The sequence below is a fragment of the Sus scrofa genome, chromosome 9 (assembly GCF_000003025.6).
Source record: "Sus scrofa isolate TJ Tabasco breed Duroc chromosome 9, Sscrofa11.1, whole genome shotgun sequence".
Taxonomy (NCBI): Eukaryota; Metazoa; Chordata; class Mammalia; order Artiodactyla; family Suidae; genus Sus; species Sus scrofa.
The window spans coordinates 102,348,197-102,367,817 of record NC_010451.4 but is presented as its reverse complement, the minus strand read 5'-3'; the positions used below and the strand labels follow the sequence as shown (position 1 = coordinate 102,367,817).

The following is a 19,621-nucleotide window of genomic DNA, read 5'->3' as shown; positions in this document are numbered from 1 at the left end:
TTAATTTTTATCATGGAAAAAACTTATTGGTATTCCTTGCTTTTGTTTTTTAGTGTGTCCAGTGGGTTGATGATGCAAAACTTAATCAACTGAGGAGGGAAGGTATTCGCTATGCCAGGATTCAGCTGTATGATAATGACATTTATTTTATTCCAAGGAATGTTGTTCATCAGTTCAAGACAGTTTCAGCTGTATGCAGTTTAGCATGGCACGTTCGGCTTAAGTTATATCACTCAGAGGAGGACACTGCTCAAAATACAGTCATGCATGAAACAGACACATTGCCGGATTCCAAGTCATCAATTCTTGGACCTCATGCTGACAATGTGATTTGTGCTGTAAGCAAAACCTCCTTGGATTCTATTTTTCCAGACAAACTTCATTCTAAATATGAGTTACAGCAGATTAAACATGAATCTGTTGCCTCTGTAAGAATCAAGGAAGAACCTGTGAATGTTTGTATTCCTGAAAAGACTGGAGCACCAAATAGTATGGATGGCAAGAATGTTAAAGCAAAATTGGATCATATTCAGTTTACAGAACTTAAGATCAATGTGGACTCTAAATTTGACAGCAGCAACAAAGATTTAAAGGGAGAATTGTGTCCTAGAAATCTCATAAGTCTAGTTGATACAAGGCAACATAGTTCAACACATTCGAATCAAGATAGAAAAGATGATGACATTTTGTGCTAAATTTGTACATACCATTAAAATTTTTTTTCTTAAACTTAATGTAATAAAGATTCATGAATTCTGAAAGCAAGCCAAGGACTTGCTCCCGAGTCTGTTACAAATTATAGTTTATGTAGCTTTGTAACATTCCTCAGTGCCTGTCCATAACTGTGAAGTATCAAAGCACTTAGGGCCAGATGCACTGTAAACATTGCAGGTTTAAACAAAAGGAGTCTTTAAAGAAATCATTTGCGTTAGAGTTGTAGGTTTTAGAATAGAGCTGACATTAACATATATTTTTTTTTCTTCTTTTTGTAATATGAGCCAGAATTCTTTTTTGACAGTTTAAGGCTTTTCCATAGAGCTTATTTATACCAATTTTTTTTTTATTTTAAATATGTCACCACTGTAGTGTAAATAGCTTTTTAAAAATCTTTTTAGTGTGATTTATACTGAAATGTGAGCCACTTAATAAAGGTTCATTATAAATATGTTTTCTGTTGAGTCTGCAAAAAAAAAAAAAAAAAAAAAAAAACCCAGACAATTCATTTAAATCATTTATTATCATCATCTATTATGTTTCTGCTGGTATATCCATTTAGAGTGCTAGTGGAGTTGAAACGTGTGATTCAAATCTAGTGAGTATTTAAATTCCCCACACTGTGCAAGCATTTTTAAAGCCAAGATTCAGTTATGAAAGCATATTTATGTGTGTGTATGTATGGGAATATGTATGTATATCATATTTTGCATAACTTCTTAATTTGCTGAATAAGAAAAATATGTGAAACTTTCTAGTCTTATTACTCCCTTGAATACTTTTAAAAACATTTGTATTCAACATGAAGAAAGCAATTTAGGTAATAGAAACAATGTTATAAGTTGGGAAAAACAAGGTCTGTTAGTGATACCTAACTCTTCTAACTTGTGGCCAGACTACATAGCCCTATCATGAATTTTCTTTTTAGTGTATGAAATAAAAAGTTGAGAATATTTACTAATAAGCACCCATACTTAATAGAATGTAAGAAAAAATTTTATAGAAAGTTTAATTGTAAGCAATTAAAATCCTCTATCACTTTTATTGGAGAACAGGAAGAAAATATGGCAAATAGAAAATATTAAAAGCATTGACTCTACTTCCATGTACACTGAGATAACAAAATATGATTATTAATCTCATCTTCCTCAGCATCCCTCTCCCTACCCTAGCAAGATAAACAATTCAGAGTACTTTTTTTTTTCTTCAAAAGAAACTCTAGGAAGTAAAATTGGGATAGGAAACAAGATTGCCAATGCCTCCCTAAAGATGATTATAAAAAACAAATTTTTTTCAATAATGGGCTTCAGTGCTGTTTAGATTGCTTTCACTACTGTAATTAAAAGTCAAATAAGGTGTGGTTCAATGTTAGGAAATCTTTTTTGGCAAATCTGTTTTACTTGTATTTGGTATTTTTCTGAGCTCATACTTTGGTTGATGTCTTTCACTTGCGGTTGTTTGTGCTGCCTTTTCAGCTAGTGTTGCTATTCCTATTGCATTGGTTTCTGCTCTGGCCTCATTTGTGGTACCCATAAAACTTCTTATCTCTGTGATTAAGGAGAAGCCACTTAAAGGCATTTCACTAGAAAAAATAAACTGCAACAATGATGTCATTTCTGGCCTCCAATTTAAAAAGGGTAGGCAAATATTGTAAGAAATCTCAGAGGTTTGTAGGAAATCAGTGTATTTGCAACATAAAAATTATGGGATAAGAAATGTGTAAATCATGAAAATGTAAATAGAGATTTTGTTTTACATGTTGCTTTCTCATCCTGTTCCTCAGTACGTTAAGCTTCTATTTTAAGCTAAATTTATGTATTTGCACCTACCTTTTTGGGAGGCAAAAGTTTATATACAAACCAGTATTGAAAATTAGATGGGGATATCGTTAAAATGTTTAAGTTTTTCTAAGTGAAAGGTGACATATTTAACAAGATTTGTTTTAGTTCCAATCTTCCAGGGTCATACACATACATATATGAGACCATATCATAATAAAATGTTTTTTGGGTTTCTCTCAAGATATATGAGCCTTAAACTGTTAACTTAAAGACATATGTAAAACAATCAGAGTGGTTGCTTTTAGGAGTAGTTCCTATATAACCTATAGTCAAACTTCTCCAGATTTCGAAAATTTAATTGTTTTGTAAAATGCTTACATCTCTATGAAGGTGAAATATAAGTAAGTGGGCTCATTTTTCAAGATCACAGCCTTATCACCTTGAATAATGCTTATGTTCCAGTCTTACGGGTTATAATTTTAAAATTCTCAGATGTGTTCTGAGAACTTGCTGGCTACCTTTGTTACATACAAATAATTTTTATTTCAATACTGCATTATATTAATGGTTTTCTCATTAGTACATTCCGGTTCTTTATCTGAACACAATTTTTTTGCTGTTATTTTCAATTTCTTGGACCAGAATAATAAAGCACTTAAGATATAGTTTCTATATGATCTCATACTATAAAGAATAATCAGTCATTATGTACATTATTAAATTGCTATACAGACCTTTATGGAGAAAAAACTAAGGTACCTCAGTGGTGTCTGCTAAAGTGGTTTTTTTCCTTTTTAATTATTTTTGTTCATAAGCTTTTACTAAGTAATGTATATTCCATACTCAGGTTAGCTGTTTAGCTATCAAAAGAGTTAAGCATTTGTGATATTTAGTTGAAAACTTTACTAAAGCCATATTGATTATCTTCTTTGTCGCTACAGCTATTGACCTTAAATAAAGATTAGGTTGATCTAGCACAACACTTTGTGTGTGTGGTGTGTGTGTGTGTGTGTGTGTGTGTGTGTTTAAGTGTAAGATTATTGAAAATACTGTTTGATTCCACATATATTCACTTGTAATCCATTCTGTAACTTTGCGGGGGTGGGGAGGGGGTGTTTAAGTATTCAAGGTGTTTCATTAGTATTTCTGAGTGTAAAAGAGGTTTTCCCCAAATACTTATGGCAGGTAAAATCATCTTTGTAAATAATAGATTAGCAATGTTTTGGTAAATTTGGATTCATTTCTTTTTTTGATAATTTTACTGTCATGTAAAGAAATAGCTCAGTTCATTTTGCATTTAGCAAAAGTGCAAGAGTTATATTTGAGATTTGAGAGAAACTTTCCTTGTCTTCCACCTTTCAATAAATGCTAAAATTGATAACCATAACCTTTTAACCTTTGTTTTGTAATTCTTTTCTTTCTTTTTTTTTTTTTGTCTTTTTGTCTTTTGAGGGCTGCACCGCTGCATATGGAGGTTCCCAGGCTAGGGGTCGAATCGGAGCTACAGCACAGCAACCCGGTATCCGGTATCCGAGCCAAGTCTTTGACCTACACCACAGCTCACTCACGGCGACGCCAGAGCCTTAACCCATTGAGCGCCAGGGGTCGAACCCGCAACCTCCTGGTTCCTAGTCGGATTCATTTCTGCTGAGTCACGATGGGAACTCCTTGTAATTATTTTCTTATATTTGATGTTTTACTTTCATCTCGTTATCTTTAAAAGTTCTTGTTTATCGAGCTTCAGGAGAAACCATAAGATCTTGAGAGTGATTCCAATCTGAAAATTGTTTTTCGTCTTAAAAACTAATTAGCAAAAATTGACTTATGCCAACAGAGAAGAATATTGAAGATTACCTTGAACAAGGTCACTAAACTAGTAAGGTATGGGTGCTGGGATGGCATGGTAAATCACCTCCCTTTCCTCTAGAGATGACTGTTTCTATCCCAGGAGGGGAGGGCAAAAGTGCCATTGTTTAGTGTGGTAGAATGCATTGGTCTTTCTTAATCTTTCTTTTTTCTGTTTAACTACTTTGATATGTAAGCAAAATTTACTGGTTTTGGAATGTGCTATTTTCATGAGTTACCTTTGATATGATTGGCACTGACAGTATACCTCAGATAAGAAAATTAAAGAGGACAACTCAGGAGAAGTATAATTTGCTTTTCTCTCCATCCTGGCTCTTCTTTTCAGTTTTTCTTGTAACCCACTGCATATTGCACATGGGAATGTTAGCTTTTTAGAATGTTAGGCACAAGGAGCCTAAAAGCAGAGATGTCTTTACTTTTTAAGTTTACAGATGTGTATCATATTTCTTCTGGCAGAGCATGGAAAGGAGGGGGAAAACATCTTGCATTTTAGATTAGTTCTCTTCTAGGACTTCAGACCCAATCTGGGAATGTGAATGAGCTAACAAAATGTGGGAAACAATTATATTAACTAGAAATTAATACTACTTGTATGCTTTATTACTATTAACTACCTTCCAAAAACTGCGCTATTAAAATATGAAAACTGTGGATCCTTCTATACATTTTGAAATTTAGAATTTATGCATTTATGTATTTAAAATGTTAAATCTACACTTTCCTATAAAGTTCACTGCTTTTGTACTACTGAAGACTACAGGCTCAGAGGCAGGTCAATGCAGGTTGCAAATGCAGTTGCAAATATTTTGCATAAACAGTGCTGAAAATGCTATTTAGACAGTTAAATCCCTGCCTTGCCAAGTTTTCTCTTCATTTGAAATTTGTTCTCAACTGAGTCAGATTTTTATGTGAAAAACTCAAGTCTGTCTTCTTTACGAACAAACAAGCAAACAAAAAAACCGTTCTCTTGAGTCTGACTTTTGTTTATGTTCTTGTTCAGTCCTGACAAAGTCCTTGGAAATCTGTCTGCCTTCACTTCATCTCACTACAATTTCACTTTAGTCCTCAAAATTTAATCACTCAGCTGAAATGATTTTCTCAAAAGTCAAGTTTTGATTGCCAAGTCCAGAAGTATTAAGCATTTCTTAATACTTCTGTTTAATCCTTGCTATATTTGTTATCAATCATTTACTCCTTAAGACCCAATATGACCTGTTGTGGTTTTCCTGAATGGCTTCTTTTACTTGTCTACCACTATTTAAGTTAGTCTCTATGATTCTTTCCTTCAGGTCTATGCTTTTTCCCTGAATTATCTTCACGACCCTCTGACTTCAGTCAGCTTTAGTTTCTCAGTTAATCTTTAATGATCCATATTATCAAATAGAAATTATTCTCTTCTCCCTTGCACCCCAAGAATCAGCTGTTCATTCCCTCTTAGTTTGGTTGTTGGTCCATTCTCTCTACACAGTTAACCCATGGTAATCTGTTTTCTCTAGCTTTTCCTCTGTGTACGGTTGACCCTTGAACAACATGGGTTTGAACTGCAATATTTTTCATATTTTTCAACAAGTATATACTGCAGAAGTACACAGTCTGTTGTTTGTTGAATCTGAGAATGCAGAACCTCAGATATAGAAGGCTGGAGGGCAAATTGTAAAGTTACAGGTGGATTTTTGACATCATGAGCCCTCCTAACCCCTGCATTGTTCAGGGATCAACTGTATAATGTATCATGAAATTTTCTTGAGATGACTCTAGAAATGTTTATATTTGTCTACTCCTCTTGTTATAATAGATGTTCACAGTCACAGTAGATGTTTATCTCACTTGGACTCTTAAAGTAGCGTAAAATGGAGTTCCTGTTGTGGTATTAAGGACCTGGCATTGTCACCATAAGGATGCAGCTTGATCCCTGGCCTCACTCAGTGGGTTAAGGATCCAGCGTTGCCATGAACTGTGGTGTAGGTCACAGATGTGGCTCTGATCTGGTGTTGCTGTGGCTGTGGCATAGGCCTCAGCTGCAGATCTCTGTTTTGATCCCTAGCCCAGGAACTTCCATATGCCACAGGCGCGACTGTGAAAAGAAAAGAAAAAAAAAAAAAGCATAAAATGTTCTGGGTTGCCTCCAGTCCTCTGCCCCTACCCCCATTCTATTCCATTATGTTACCATCAGATTAACCTTTCTAAGACATGTATGATTGCTACTCTTCTCATTAGAAATATCCCATAGCTCCAAAGAGCCTTTATGACTTGGCCATTCTTCCAAGCCTCATCTATCACAATCTCTTCCATGTGATGTGCGCAGTTTTCAACTTTATCAGTACTTGCCATTTCCTTTGTGTACTTTTAAAATCCTTTGCCTTTGCTGGGGAAAATCTCTGCCTGGAATACAACATGAAATCTTACTTCTATCTTCAAAACTCCAGTTAAACATCATCTCTTCTGTGTATCCTTTATTGACCTCATCTACTCCATCTGTCTCCTTACTTAGTATAAAGTCAATTTCTTGTCTCTTAGATCCTTTTTTTTTTTAAGGCATCTGTGGCATATGGATGTTCCCAGGCTAGGGTTTGAATCAGAGCTGCAGCAATGCCAGATCCAAGCCAAGTCTGCAGCCTACAATGCAGCTCTTGGCAACACTGGATCCTTAACACACTGAGTGGGCCCAGGGGTCGAACCAGCATCCTCATGGATACCAGTCGGTTTCATTACCACTGAACCACAATGGGAACTTCTATTGTATCCTTTCTTCACATCATTTAACATACATACATTAGTTAAGTGCATGTCAGTCTCCAGCTAAACTTCAGGCTAGAAGTTGCAATTTTTCTTTATCCCTTTGTATCCACAATACCTAATATATGGCACACCCTAGGTATTCAACAAATATTTGAAGAACAAAAGTTTAACCTTAACTTTATTGGGGTGAGAAAAAATTATATAGGCTTCTATAATTTAAAATTGGTCTCTGGCTTTTAAATTAATAATGTAATCCTAGAATTGCAACAGGAAGAAAAATGGAGAAAAATCAGCAGGAACTACAAAGAGACCAATTTTCTATTTTGTGCTTACTACAGTCTTAAAGAAAAAATTTAAGAAGCCCACTATTAGATATTTAGGCCCAATGGACTATGTGGAGAGAGTAAGTATTGTAAAGATATTTATACTTGTAAAGTAACTTTTTTTCCTTCAACTAGAGATACACTGAAAATTATTACAAATAAGGAATAAATTTTAACTAAAATGATTAAAATAGCAAATATAATTTAAGTAGCATATTAATACCTCATAGTCTAAAGCAGAATTTAGTTATTCCAGTGTCTCATTTGGCAAGATAAAGTCCAGTTATCTGGTTGTCAGAGAGGTATTCTGATTAACCTTGTGTTGTTTTCCCTATTGATATGTTGAAGCATGATAATAACATGTAATAGTTTTCCTTGTCTTTATTTTGTTGCATGCGTGGGAGTGGGACATTTTCACAAACTTCTGTAAAGCCATTTCATTGAGATGATATATGTACTGAGGGCATTTGTAGCAGCACAGCTATGGGTCATTAAAAGGGGATAGTACACTTTTATAATGCTGAAAAATTTCCTCACTTATGCTGTATTACTCATCTATAAAATACAGGGTAATACCTTTTGCGTTAATTGGTACTGAAAATTAAAGACAGAATATGCCAAAAGATTACCTAGTGCAGTGCTTGGCATACCATGTTATCTTCTGATCCAGGAATTAACACAGTAAAAACAGTAGAAGAGCTGTGTTCTGGGTCACCCTCATCATTTCACATCTTCCTCACATCTCTTCTGTATATTCCTATCTCCAATTTTGGCAAAGGATAGGCATCTGGGATAAGGAAAAAGTTTCATCAAGGGTTCAAAAGCGAGGTATGATGGAGGCAGGATATCAAAAACAAACTTTTTCCTAGTTCACTATTTTGCTCAGGGCTAACGGTTCAAAATCGTGTCACAAAATCGTGCTTTTTCCTGATGTGAGTGAATTATAAATTTGTGTTTGTAGTGTATAGATTATAGCAGTAGTAAATTTGCTTTGTAGTATAAGATTACCAGTATGATTATTGTATGATTGGCTAACCTGAATACAGGGAAAGCAAAATGAGAGTAAAATGTTGAAGTGTATTCCGTCTCATAAAATAGTTTAACCCAGTGTTTATCTAGCATTTGATAACTGGTATCTTCTTTTGATCCCTTTTTTTTTCTTCTTCAGTAAGAAACCTATTTATGGAAATAGCATTTGGAGTTAAGCTTCCCCATTTGCCGATGACCAGGGGCTAATTTCATTTCATTTATCTGGGCTTTAGTTTTTCCATCATTATTCCTTCACTAAGTCATGAATTATAAGGATACCAATAATACTTTGAGGAAGAGGGATGTTTACTGTGTAAACACGATCAGTCAAGGTTAAAGGAAACTTACTTGGTATCTACTATAATGCTAATAAAAACTAGTAACTTTCCTCTCAATAAAGAGAAGTAACTTACTTGTCTTGATGATGTAGGTGGATAGTAATATGCCTGCCTTTACATGAAAGTGGTTCTGTGGTTTCCTCTCCTTTTTTGGCCATCACTAATGTTCATTAATCAACATCATTTCCTCATTACTTATTACTGTGCTGTGAAAAAGTAAAAACCAGATGACGAAATTTAGTAAGGTTAATAAACTTTAAAATTATAGCCCAAAGGTGGATCTCTACTTCTTCAAGCTTTATGCAGCTATTTTTCTGAATGCTTCAAAGCTCTCCATTGGTGGATTTGTGGTCATGTTTTATGTGGTGATGGGTGGTGCCAACTACATATGGCCGCTGTGTTCATGAAATATTGTTGAATAAGTTATGGATCCTTCGAGTATCTATTTCCTACTCTCCATATTTTCTTATAAAAAGTTATTTTGGGAGTTCCCGTCGTGGCGCAGTGGTTAACAAATCCGACTAGGAACCATGAGGTTGCGGGTTCGGTCCCTGCCCTTGCTCAGTGGGTTAACAATCCGGCGTTGCCGTGAGCTGTGGTGTAGGTTGCAGACGCGGTTCGGATCCCGCGTTGCTGTGGCTCTGGCGTAGGCCGGTGGCTACAGCTCTGATTCAACCCCTAGCCTGGGAACCTCCATATGCCGCGGGAGCGGCCCAAGAAATAGCAACAACAACAAAAGACAAAAAAAAAAAAAAAAAAGTTATTTTGTTCACAAGTTGCTGTATTCAGAATTATTGATAAATATTTGCCCAAACAGATCAAGTTGCTACTTGTCCATGTTGATCTGGAATTAATAGCTTCACTAAGAACCTTTCAAGTTTAAGTTTATTTCTTAAGGCAGTATGTTCTTTTTATAAACACCATCAATAAACATCTCTGTATTATAAAGGAAGTCCTATAACTAAAACCTAGGAACGTATTTCCCTGCAATTCTTATTGTTTATGTATTAGCCTATTAGTTTGCTCTTTCCATCTGCAAGCGTAACTTCTCTTTCATTACTTAATGTTTTTAAGTGTATTCCAACTATTGAGGCTGTGATACTGTAATTTATAAGAAATATGTATCTGGTCTTCATCCCTGTTCCTGGCACAGAAATGGACACCCTTGGAATTTCCCAAATGATAAGTGTGATAAATGTGACCTCAGCACGTGGAAATTCCTGGGCCAGGGATCAGATCAGCACTACAGCAAGTGGCCCAAGCTGCTGTGCAGTAACAATGCAGGATCCTTAACCTAAGGCCCCACGAGAGGACTCCAGGTGTCTTCTGATCTATGTTAATGAGCAAACTTTTAGAAAGCTCCTAGGTAACCTAAGGATTTGGGCTGGTTGTCAGGGGAACCAACCAAGTGATTAACGTGTTAGAGGGAGTTCCCTGGTGGCTCAGGGGGTTAAGGATTCAGTATTGTCATTTCTGTGGTGTGGGTTCAGTTCCTGGCCCCAAACTTGTGCACGTTGCTGGTGCAACCAAAAAAGAAAAACAAAATTGGAACTTTTAGTCCCTCCCACTTCCTCAGAAGAGAAGACCTGGATATTGAGTTCAATCACCAGTGGCTAATGGTTTATATATTCAAGTCTCCATAAAATCCAAAAAAAGGACAGGGTTCAGAGAGGTTCCAGGTTGGTGAACATGAGAAGATAGAAGAAGAGTGGTGTGCTCAGAGAGCATGGAACCTCTGTACCCCTCCCATACCCTGCCATATGAATCTCTTCTATCTGGCTGTTCCTGAGATAAGTCCTGTTATAATAAACTACTGTTCTAATAAAATATTTCTCTGACTTTTGTGAGCTGTTCTATCAAATTAATCAAACCCAAGGAGAAGTTCATGGAAACCTCCAATCTATATAGCTGGTAGGTCAGAAGCAAGGTGACAACCTGAATTTGTGATTGGCATCTGAAGTTGTGAGGGGATGGGGGAGCAGGTGCAGTCTTCTGGGAATGAACCCTCTCTTAACCTGTGATATCTGATGCTATCTCCAGGTAGATAGTGTCAGAACTGGGTTAGTTCCTTGGTGGTGTGGTGAAAAAAAAAGTATCTGAATTGGTGTCCGAAAGGGGAAAGCACTTTTATTGCTGCTTCAAGTTGTTTATTTAGTATAGCAGTATACCAAATTGTTAGAAGAGTTCTACTTTGTAGAAATCTTTCATATACTATTACAACTGATTGATCCACATGTGTTGGTTATCGTGTTGCCTTTTACATATAATTCTTCCCCACTTTCTCTCTTCTTTCCTTGGAGATCCATCCCACCTTCCCGCTTATCAATGTCATAAAGAATTTCTGTATTTTATGGCCTAGCTCAGGGTCAGCAAACTACTGCCTTTGGGCCATATCTAGACTACTACCTCCTTTTTAGGCAAGAATGTAGGCAATGTATGTAGGCAAGAATGGTTTTTATTTTTATTTTAAAGAAAGATTTTTAAATAATTGAAACAAAAATCAAAAGTATATTTTAATATGTGGAAATAATACAAGATTTAGATGTCATTGTCCATATATATATATATATATATATATATATTTTTTTTTTTTTTTTTTTTTTTTGGTCTTTTTAGGGCCACACTTACAGCATATCGAGGTTCCCAGGCTAGGGGTCCAATCGGAGGAGCTGTAGTCACCGGCCTACACCACAGCCACAGTAAAATGCCAGATCCTAGCCTAGTCTGCAACCTACACCAAAGCTCACAGCAACGCTGAATCCTTAACCCACTGAGAGAGGCCAGGGTAGCCTGCAATCTCATGGTTCCTAGCTAGATGCGTTTCCACTGCACTGCAACAGGAACTCCTGTCTATAGTTTAATTGGAACACTGCCACAGCCTATGGCTGCTTTCTTTCCACAAGAACTGAATTGAATAGTTGTGACACAAAACATATGGCCCACAAAGCTTAAAATATTTACTATATAGTCCCGTACAGAAATATTTTGCTGGAGTTCCCGTCGTGGTGCTGTGGTTAGCGAATCTGACTAGGAACCATGAGGTTGTGGATTCGATTCCTGGCCTTACTCAATGGGTTAAGGATCTGGCATTGCTGTGAGCTGTGGTGTAGGTTGCAGACACAGCTCTGATCCTGCATTGCTGTGGCTCTGGAGTAGGCTGGTGGCTACAGCTTCAATTAGACCCCTAGCCTGGGAACCTCCATATGCCATGGGTGCAGCCCTAGAAAAGGCAAAAAGAAAAGAAGAAAAAAAAAAATATATATATATATATTGCTGCCTCCTGGGCTAGCTGATTGTTTGCATGTGATGCTATGCCTTTTCCTTTTCCCTATGAGAAATTATACTTAGATGATATTTTCATGAATACAGGTTTTTATAAACTCTAAAACCCTACTGTCTGGTTTCTCATAGAGATGAAACCTTTTTTTTTTACTTTAAATATATCTAGTAATAGACTCCAGAGACCAAATAGTTTAGATCTTTCAATTGAATTAGGAATACCTGATTAAGTCTTAGAACAATGTTCCCCTTCTGATCTGTCCTTAATCCTATTTCTTACATACCCAGAATCCTAATATATACTAATTATAAGAGAGGAAAACATTTTTAATTGATTAGTTTTTATTTATTTAGTCTAGCTCTGTGGTTTCAAAGTTCTATTAATTTGTTGTTGCTGAACTCTGTCATGTTATTGGTCTTTAAAAGGAGAACTAGACCAAAACGCTGCATTTAAGCAATCTTCTCAAGTGTTAGCAACCAGGAATCACTTTGTTAGATATTTTAAAAATGAACAAAATACCACATTAGATACTCCCAAAGCTAAGTGAGGGCTGCATAGGGCAAGAACAGTCACCCTGCTTTAGGGTTTTAAGACACTTAAAGACTTTGGGATTCTTGTACTGCCACCAATGCTTCAGTGGAACTGTCTAAGTAATTTCTCAAGCTTCTAAGAATGAAAAGGGAAGTAACTCCTTGAGACGCTAGGACAACGGGCATAAACTAGCCTGAACTGACGTAACTGGGAGGTATGGTTCCCGTAACATTAGGAAGAAGCAAGCTTCTGCTCTGTTTTAATATGCTACCTCTAGTTTATTTGTTTCCAATAGAAGGCAGAGGTAACAATGATCCTAGCCTGGATAAGAAACTGTCATACTCTCAGATTCTTTCTGAATGTAAACATTAAGTGGCACCCCTAATTACTTCAGTAACTAGGTTTTTCCCTTCATAATTTAAAAGCACAAATGACCATTTATATACTTTGGTTGTAACGGGGCTATGATCTATTAAACATCTACCTAAATATGTAGATTAGAGGCTTTATATTTACTTACTTAACATATCAACCACATACTTACAATAGATGATTCAAGAGTCAAGTAGAAAAATAAGATCCAAAACAAACTTTATTTATACAGGACAATAAGGGTATTAATAACTCAAACTCTGAAAATTAATTTCGGGTTGACTACAAGTCCATGATTCACCAAGATTTCTTTATGGAAGCAGTATAAAATTACATTTGGTACTTTTCTGTTCTCTGGCATTCTTCAAGCTTGCAAGGATTCAGAACACTTTAATGATAGTTTGTTGAAGAACAATAAAATGGGATGATGTCCTTAGAAGTCAGTCTCTCACAAAAAAGACATTATATCCAAGCTCTATCAAAGCCCCTGCTAGTAAGGCCCATAAAGGAATGAAGACATAGGACAGATTCATGGTAGTAAACTGTTCCAGTTTAGCACAGAGTGCAAGGCAGAAGGCTAATTTAAGTAACATTGCAATCAGGTACCAGGCTTTTTTTTTAATGTTGTGTGATCCATGTCGAGGGTCAAAGCCAGACTTACATCGCCCAGCCATTTTCACAATCAGCATGACAAGAAGGATAGTATCAAATATCCAGACTGGAATAAATATGAGGAACCAGTTCCAAGGTGCCTTCTCATCCAGTTTCAACACCAACATGATCAAGAAGAGTAATGTGAAAAGCCAGGTGAGTAGTACTCTCTGAGCCAAGGACATTCTCATTTAAACAGTTTAAAGAGGCTGTTGCAGAGTCGAAAAAAGGGAAATATACCTTAAGAGAAGGAAAAAAAGTCATGATAGTTTTGATAACAGAAAAAACAAAACAAAACAAAACAAAAAACATTTCTACTCCTGGTTTACAAAGCTGGATCTTTTCCATGCACATACTTCCTAATTTTGAAAACATTCTAGCATTCTTCCTTTCATAATCTACAAAATTTGTAGCCATCTTTGACAATATCCATCATTCCTTGTAACTGTGACAAAATACAATTTTGAGTCTATCCACTGGGTACAAGCTCTATTCAGAACGTCTTGAACAGGAGTTCCTATTGTGGATCAGTGGGTTACGAACCTGACTAGGATCCATGAGGATTCGGGTTTGATCCCTGGCGTTGCTCAGCGGGTTAAGGATTTGGCATCGCCTTGACCTGTAGTGTAGGCTGCAGATGTGGCTAGGATCTGGTGTGGCTGTGGCTGTGGCACAGGCCGGCAGCTGCAGCTCCAGTTTGACCCCCTAGCCTGGGAACCTCCATGTGCTGCAGGCTCAGCCCTTTAAAATAGTCTCGAACAGTCTGGTTCTTTTCATTGCTGTCACACAAGTCCAGGCACTCATGATATTTTTTTCTGCAATGCAAGGATGTTCTTAACCTTTCTTTGTGCATTTGAACACCTATAAAATTTCAATTAATTTCAAGGAGTACAAAGAAAAAGCATTCAAAAAGTGAAAAAGGAAGAGGTATCGAGTTAGGGGAGTTTTAACAAGGAGGGAACAGTTAATAAAAATTAGGACATTAAGTAGAATTCCTATTTAAAGAGGTTATTGGGTTATATGATATAGAACACATTGATAACACTGGGTTTTCACATAGGTTTTCTCTTAATCTGTGAGTCTTGCATTTTTTTTTTTCCCCTTATGCTAGCCACACCAGTGGCATATGGATGTTCCTAGGTTAGGGGCTGAATCAGAGCTACAGTGGTAGGTATATACCACAGCCATAACAATGCTGGATCTGAGCTGTATTTGTGACCTACACTGCAGCTTGTGGCAACATGGGATCCTTAACCCACTGAGTGAGGCCTGGGACTGAACCCTCATCCTCATGGACACTACGTTGGGTTCTTACATGCTGAGACACAATGGGAACTCTGAGTCTTGCATTTTTTAATTAAATTAAAACATTAAATTAAATGTTTATATCAAAGTTTTTTGTTTTTGTCTTTTGTCTTTTTAGGGCCGCACCCATGGCATATGGAGGTTCCTGGGCTAGGGGTCTAATCGGAGCTGTAGCTGCTGGCCTACGCCACAGTCACAGCAATGCCAGATCCGAGCTGCGTCTGTGACCTACACCAGAGTTCACGGTAACACCGGATCGGATCCTTAATCCACTGAGCAAGGCCTGGGATTGAACCTGCAACCTTATGGTTCCTAGTCAGATTTCGTTTCTGCTGTGCCATGACAGGAACTCCTCATATCAAAGTTCTTATGGGAGTTCCCATTGCGGCTCAGCATTTACTGAACCCAGCTAGTACCCATGAGGAGGCGGGTTCAATCCCTTGGCCTCATCTAGTGGGTTATGGATCCAGTGTTGCCATGAGCCGTGGTGTAGGTCGCAGACACGGCTTGGATCCTGTGTTGCTGCAGTGTAGGCTCGAAGCTACAGCTCTGATTCAAACCCTAGCCTGGGAATCTCCAGATGGCTCAGGTGCAGCCCTAAAAAGACAAAATGAAAAAAAATGTTCTTATGAATATTACTTACTATCCAATAATCGAAACCACTTTAAAAGCATTTGATGTTTTGTGATTATTAGATGCTAAATTATTTATTAATCAGGACAATTCTGGGATACCTGGTACTCCTCCCAGAATATTTTCTTACTCTTTTGCCCTTCCATTTTTTTCAATGCTAAAATTACTAATTCTTGGAGTTCCCTTCGTGGCTCAGTGGTTAACGCATCCGACTAGGAACTATGAGGTTGTGGGTTCAATCCCTGGCTTTGCTCAGTGGGTTAAGGATCTGGCGTTGCCGTGAGCTATGGTGTAGGTCGCAGAAGAGGCTCGGGTCCTGCATTGCTGTGGCTGTGGCACAGGCCGGTGGCTATAGCTCCGATTGGACCCCTAGCCTGGGAACCTCCATATGCCATGGGTTCGGCCCTAGAAAAAATTTAAAAATAAATAAATAAAATAAATAAATTACTAATTCTTAAAAACTTGGAATTTTGATTGGGAATGAATTCATCTATAATACTTAGGTATAAGCACTTATTTAATCTTCACATAGAGGTTTACAGTATGTTGCATACTTATTCAAAAATTTTATATCAACCTTGTGACTATCTGGAAAAAGGATAAATAGTATAGGAAATCAGAAGCCAGGTTGCATAAAGTTGGGTGACAAGTTAACAGAAGATAATGAAATGCAAACAGCTGACAACATTTTGCTCCTTTGAAACATGTGGAGAAGATGAAAGATATGACATATAATGAGGTTGATAAAGGAAGGTTCAAGAAGAAATTTTCAGTAAAGGAGGAATCTATGATTATAAACTGAGGGTAATATGCTATTGGGAAGTGATAGCCAGGATAAGAGAGGAAGGACACTTGATGGGTACAGGAAAAGATCAGAAGGTAATGAGAATGGTAACAAAAGCATGAGTGATAGCAAGAAAATAAATAAGGAAAAGCTGAAGAACCTGGCTAGATGAATCAAATGCCCTAGACTACCATGTTTAAGTAATTATAATTTAGCACTAACTTTGATTACTACATATCTACTTTAAACAGTGGGTGGCTATCATGGTGCAAGAGTATGTGTTTTATTTGAAGAGTGACCTAAGAGTCTCCTAACTCCCTTCTTTGCCTTATATATATATCTGCTTGCTCACAACTTGTTTACTTTGCTGGCAGATACTTCATATTGCAGTATAAAAAAACAGATGTTTTGCTTCCAAGAAGGCATTTTCTTTTTTTTTTTTTTTTTGTTTTTTGTTGTTGTTGTTGCTATTTCTTGGGCCGCTCCCGCAGCATATGGAGGTTCCCAGGCTAGGAGTCGAATCGGAGCTGTAGCCACCGGCCTATGCCAGAGCCACAGCAACGCGGGATCCGAGCCGCGTCTGCAACCTACACCACAGCTCATGGCAACGCCGGATCGTTAACCCACTGAGCAAGGGCAGGGACCGAACCCGCAACCTCATGGTTCCTAGTCGGATTCGTTAACCACTGCGCCACGACGGGAACTCCAAGAAGGCATTTTCTGTTCTAGTCTTCTTTTTTGGCCAGAGGCTACCACAGTGGAATGGGGGACTGAATTTGGAAGAGGTGGAGAGGTGCATACTGATTAAAAACTACAGGTGGATTTCACACTGTAAACTGAATTTGCCAAATTCCAATTTCCAATCTGACCACTTTTGTGGACCTTTAAAAAGTTTACGATAATACACTTGCTTAAACATAACTTTTCCATCAGCCAGCCATTGGATGGGTCAGGCTTTTTTTTTTTTTTTTTTTTTTTTTTTTTTTTTTTTTTTTTTCCCTCATATAGGACTGAGTAGCAACTGGTCATAGGAAGGGTAGCAGCATGCAACACAGGTACTTTAATGCTGGAGATGAAAAGGCTGCAAAGAACGCAGTCTTGTGGTTATGTGGGATACAACAAAACTTCCTATGCACTGTTATTAAACTGCCCTCCACTAGGATGCACTCTGTAGATACTTAAATGATGCTTGAAGGATTGTGGATCTGGGGTACAGTGATGACATACAACCCCAATTTCATTAATTTTGGGGGGGTGGGGGCTGCACCAGTAGCACATAGATGTTCTCAGGTCAGGGATCCAGCCTGTGCCACGACTGCGACTCAAGCTGCTGCAGTGACAACACAGGATCCTTAACCTGCTGCACCACAAGGGAACTCCTCAGTAATTTTTAAATAGATTGTCGTTAATTTATGCTACTGTATTTGTTTCCTACTACTACTCTTTCCTTAAAGAAGGGGGGGGGTCGCATACCCCAAAACAAAAATTTGTTCAACTACATTTCCCACTTGAGGTGGTTTATTTCTGATACCTGAAAGATAGTTAAGTATTAGTCCATATACTTCCTTATGCAATGTTAAAACCTAAGTTGCTCCTAAATGATAAATCTTAAGGGCCCTGTCCACAGTTCAGTGTCTCAGTAACAGCTGTGTATGGACTTGATAATTTGTCCATTGTGCATGCCACACCACCTTCATTTCCCTTCTCTCGCAACTGCCAGTACACTTCGAAGTGAACTCGCCCCATCCCAAAGACAGTTTTCTTAATGAGCCCACAAGACAGAATTCCTCTAAACAGCGAGTCACTTTCGAAAGGTTCCTGCTCCAACAGCCTTGGCCAACCTGACCATCCTTCAAAGGAACAACGATCTGCTTGCAATCTAACTGATTTTCGGGCCTACCTGTCCCTAGAAGGATAGTTCCTAAACTATCCTTGCCCTTTGTCTTCAAAGGCCTAAGATCGCCAGCGGCTCTCTATCCGGAACCCCCCTCGCTGCCCCGATTAGGCTCTGTGGGCCCAGTACATTTTGCAAATGAACGTAGCCCTTGCACGATATGATCCACAATGCACACAGGGACTGATGCCAAGCAGGTGTATGTGTGTGTCAGGCCGGGAGTGTGAGGGGGTGAGGGGCGGCGGCACGGCCCACGGAAGCATCGGGATGCCAGTGCCGCGGTAGTGGAAGGCGAGGGGGCGGGTGCACCTTTGGGGGGGATGCCAGCCCATTGGAGTCCTGGACTTACCTGGCAGCGCAGCTGGCCGGAGAGCGGAGAGGGGCGCAAAGATCAGTAAATTCGCCAGTTTGGATACTTGGCCTTTTCCACACTTTTTTCCCCATTAAATCCAGAACCCGTCACATGATAATCAAGAAAAATATCTCGATTCCGCCTCTTCAAACCACCACAGCGAAGGCTCTCGGACTTCTATCTCAGGGCCGCGCCCACATCCGGGGTAGGGTCTGACCGCCCTGGGCTTACCCTATAGGTAGAGAGGACGCCAATCTGGTTTTAGAGGCCCCTGTTCCCTGCGGTAATTGGGCCATTCGGCAGCCAGTGCAAACCAACCGACTTTTTCGTTCGATCGGGTTTGTCAAAAAGGCGGCAATAAAAGAAGCCACTGGGCCCGCCTCTCTACCTCTACGGGCTGGGAGGAAAGTCAGTCTAAGCGTAGCCTGGAACGTCCGTGGCCCCATTGGGCCTATGGTTGCCAATCAGGCATGCCAGCGCTCGGCCCCGCCCCCGAGGGCGCCCCGCCCCGCCTTCGCTCTCCCAGTCAGCGCGCGGAGACTGCAGGCTCAGGCGCAAAATCCTGCGGGAGAGGGGGTGGGGCGACGGCTCTGGAGGCAGCGCGCCCGCGGGCAGCTTCGTTGTGACTCTTCAAGCTCTCGCGGCGGCGGCGTCGCACGCCTCGGTGTCTCCCGCGCGCACCCCAGCCGCCTCCTAGCGGCAAGGCGCCCTCTCCTACGGTAAGAGCTGGCATCAGCTCCGCGCTCGGGCGGGCGGTGGGGAGGTCGTTGGGTTCTGACAGAAGGATGCACTGGACGAGGGGGGACAGCAGCGGGTGGGATGGAGGTGAGGGCTCTGGGGCAACGCGTCGCCCTCCACGCCTTTGAATTCTTCGGCAGCCGCCAGCACCTGCGCTCCGGCGTCGTCCGTTCTCGCCTCCTATCATTTGGCTGGTGGCGGAGGCTCAGCCTCCCTCCCCCCGAGCCCGCGCAGTCTTCGAGTCTTGATGGTGACGGGCCGAAGCCCAGCTCCGCCTCCCGCCTCTCCGCT

General features: G+C 39.3%; 4 protein-coding genes across 9 annotated transcripts in view; 3 read left to right on the top strand and 1 right to left on the bottom strand.

The window, feature by feature from the left end:
- Positions 1-1,213, top strand: part of RSBN1L (round spermatid basic protein 1 like) — a 68,611-nt gene extending 67,398 nt beyond the window's left edge. The window contains exon 8 of the mRNA XM_021102552.1: positions 54-1,213. Coding sequence (XP_020958211.1) covers positions 54-695 — 642 coding nt within the window. The 3' untranslated portion in view covers positions 696-1,213. The remainder of the gene's footprint in view (positions 1-53) is intronic.
- TMEM60 (transmembrane protein 60) lies at positions 13,176-18,785 on the bottom strand. Its single transcript, XM_021102551.1, has 2 exons — positions 18,590-18,785; positions 13,176-13,864 (listed from the first exon to the last, which is right to left on the bottom strand). The coding sequence occupies exon 2, from the start codon at positions 13,813-13,815 to the stop codon at positions 13,414-13,416; it is 402 nt and encodes a 133-aa protein (XP_020958210.1). The 5' UTR covers positions 13,816-13,864; positions 18,590-18,785; the 3' UTR covers positions 13,176-13,413.
- LOC110255565 lies at positions 18,704-19,315 on the top strand. Its single transcript, XM_021063964.1, has 2 exons — positions 18,704-18,797; positions 18,831-19,315. The coding sequence occupies exons 1-2, from the start codon at positions 18,704-18,706 to the stop codon at positions 19,313-19,315; spliced, it is 579 nt and encodes a 192-aa protein (XP_020919623.1).
- Positions 19,070-19,621, top strand: part of PHTF2 (putative homeodomain transcription factor 2) — a 127,716-nt gene continuing 127,164 nt past the window's right edge. For 2 of the 6 annotated variants that reach the window (XM_021102547.1, XM_005667703.3), the window contains exon 1: positions 19,070-19,311. The gene's annotated coding sequence lies outside the window, so the exon portion shown is untranslated. The remainder of the gene's footprint in view (positions 19,312-19,621) is intronic. The other 4 variants (XM_021102541.1, XM_021102549.1, XM_021102545.1 and 1 more) reach the window with 4 other exon arrangements.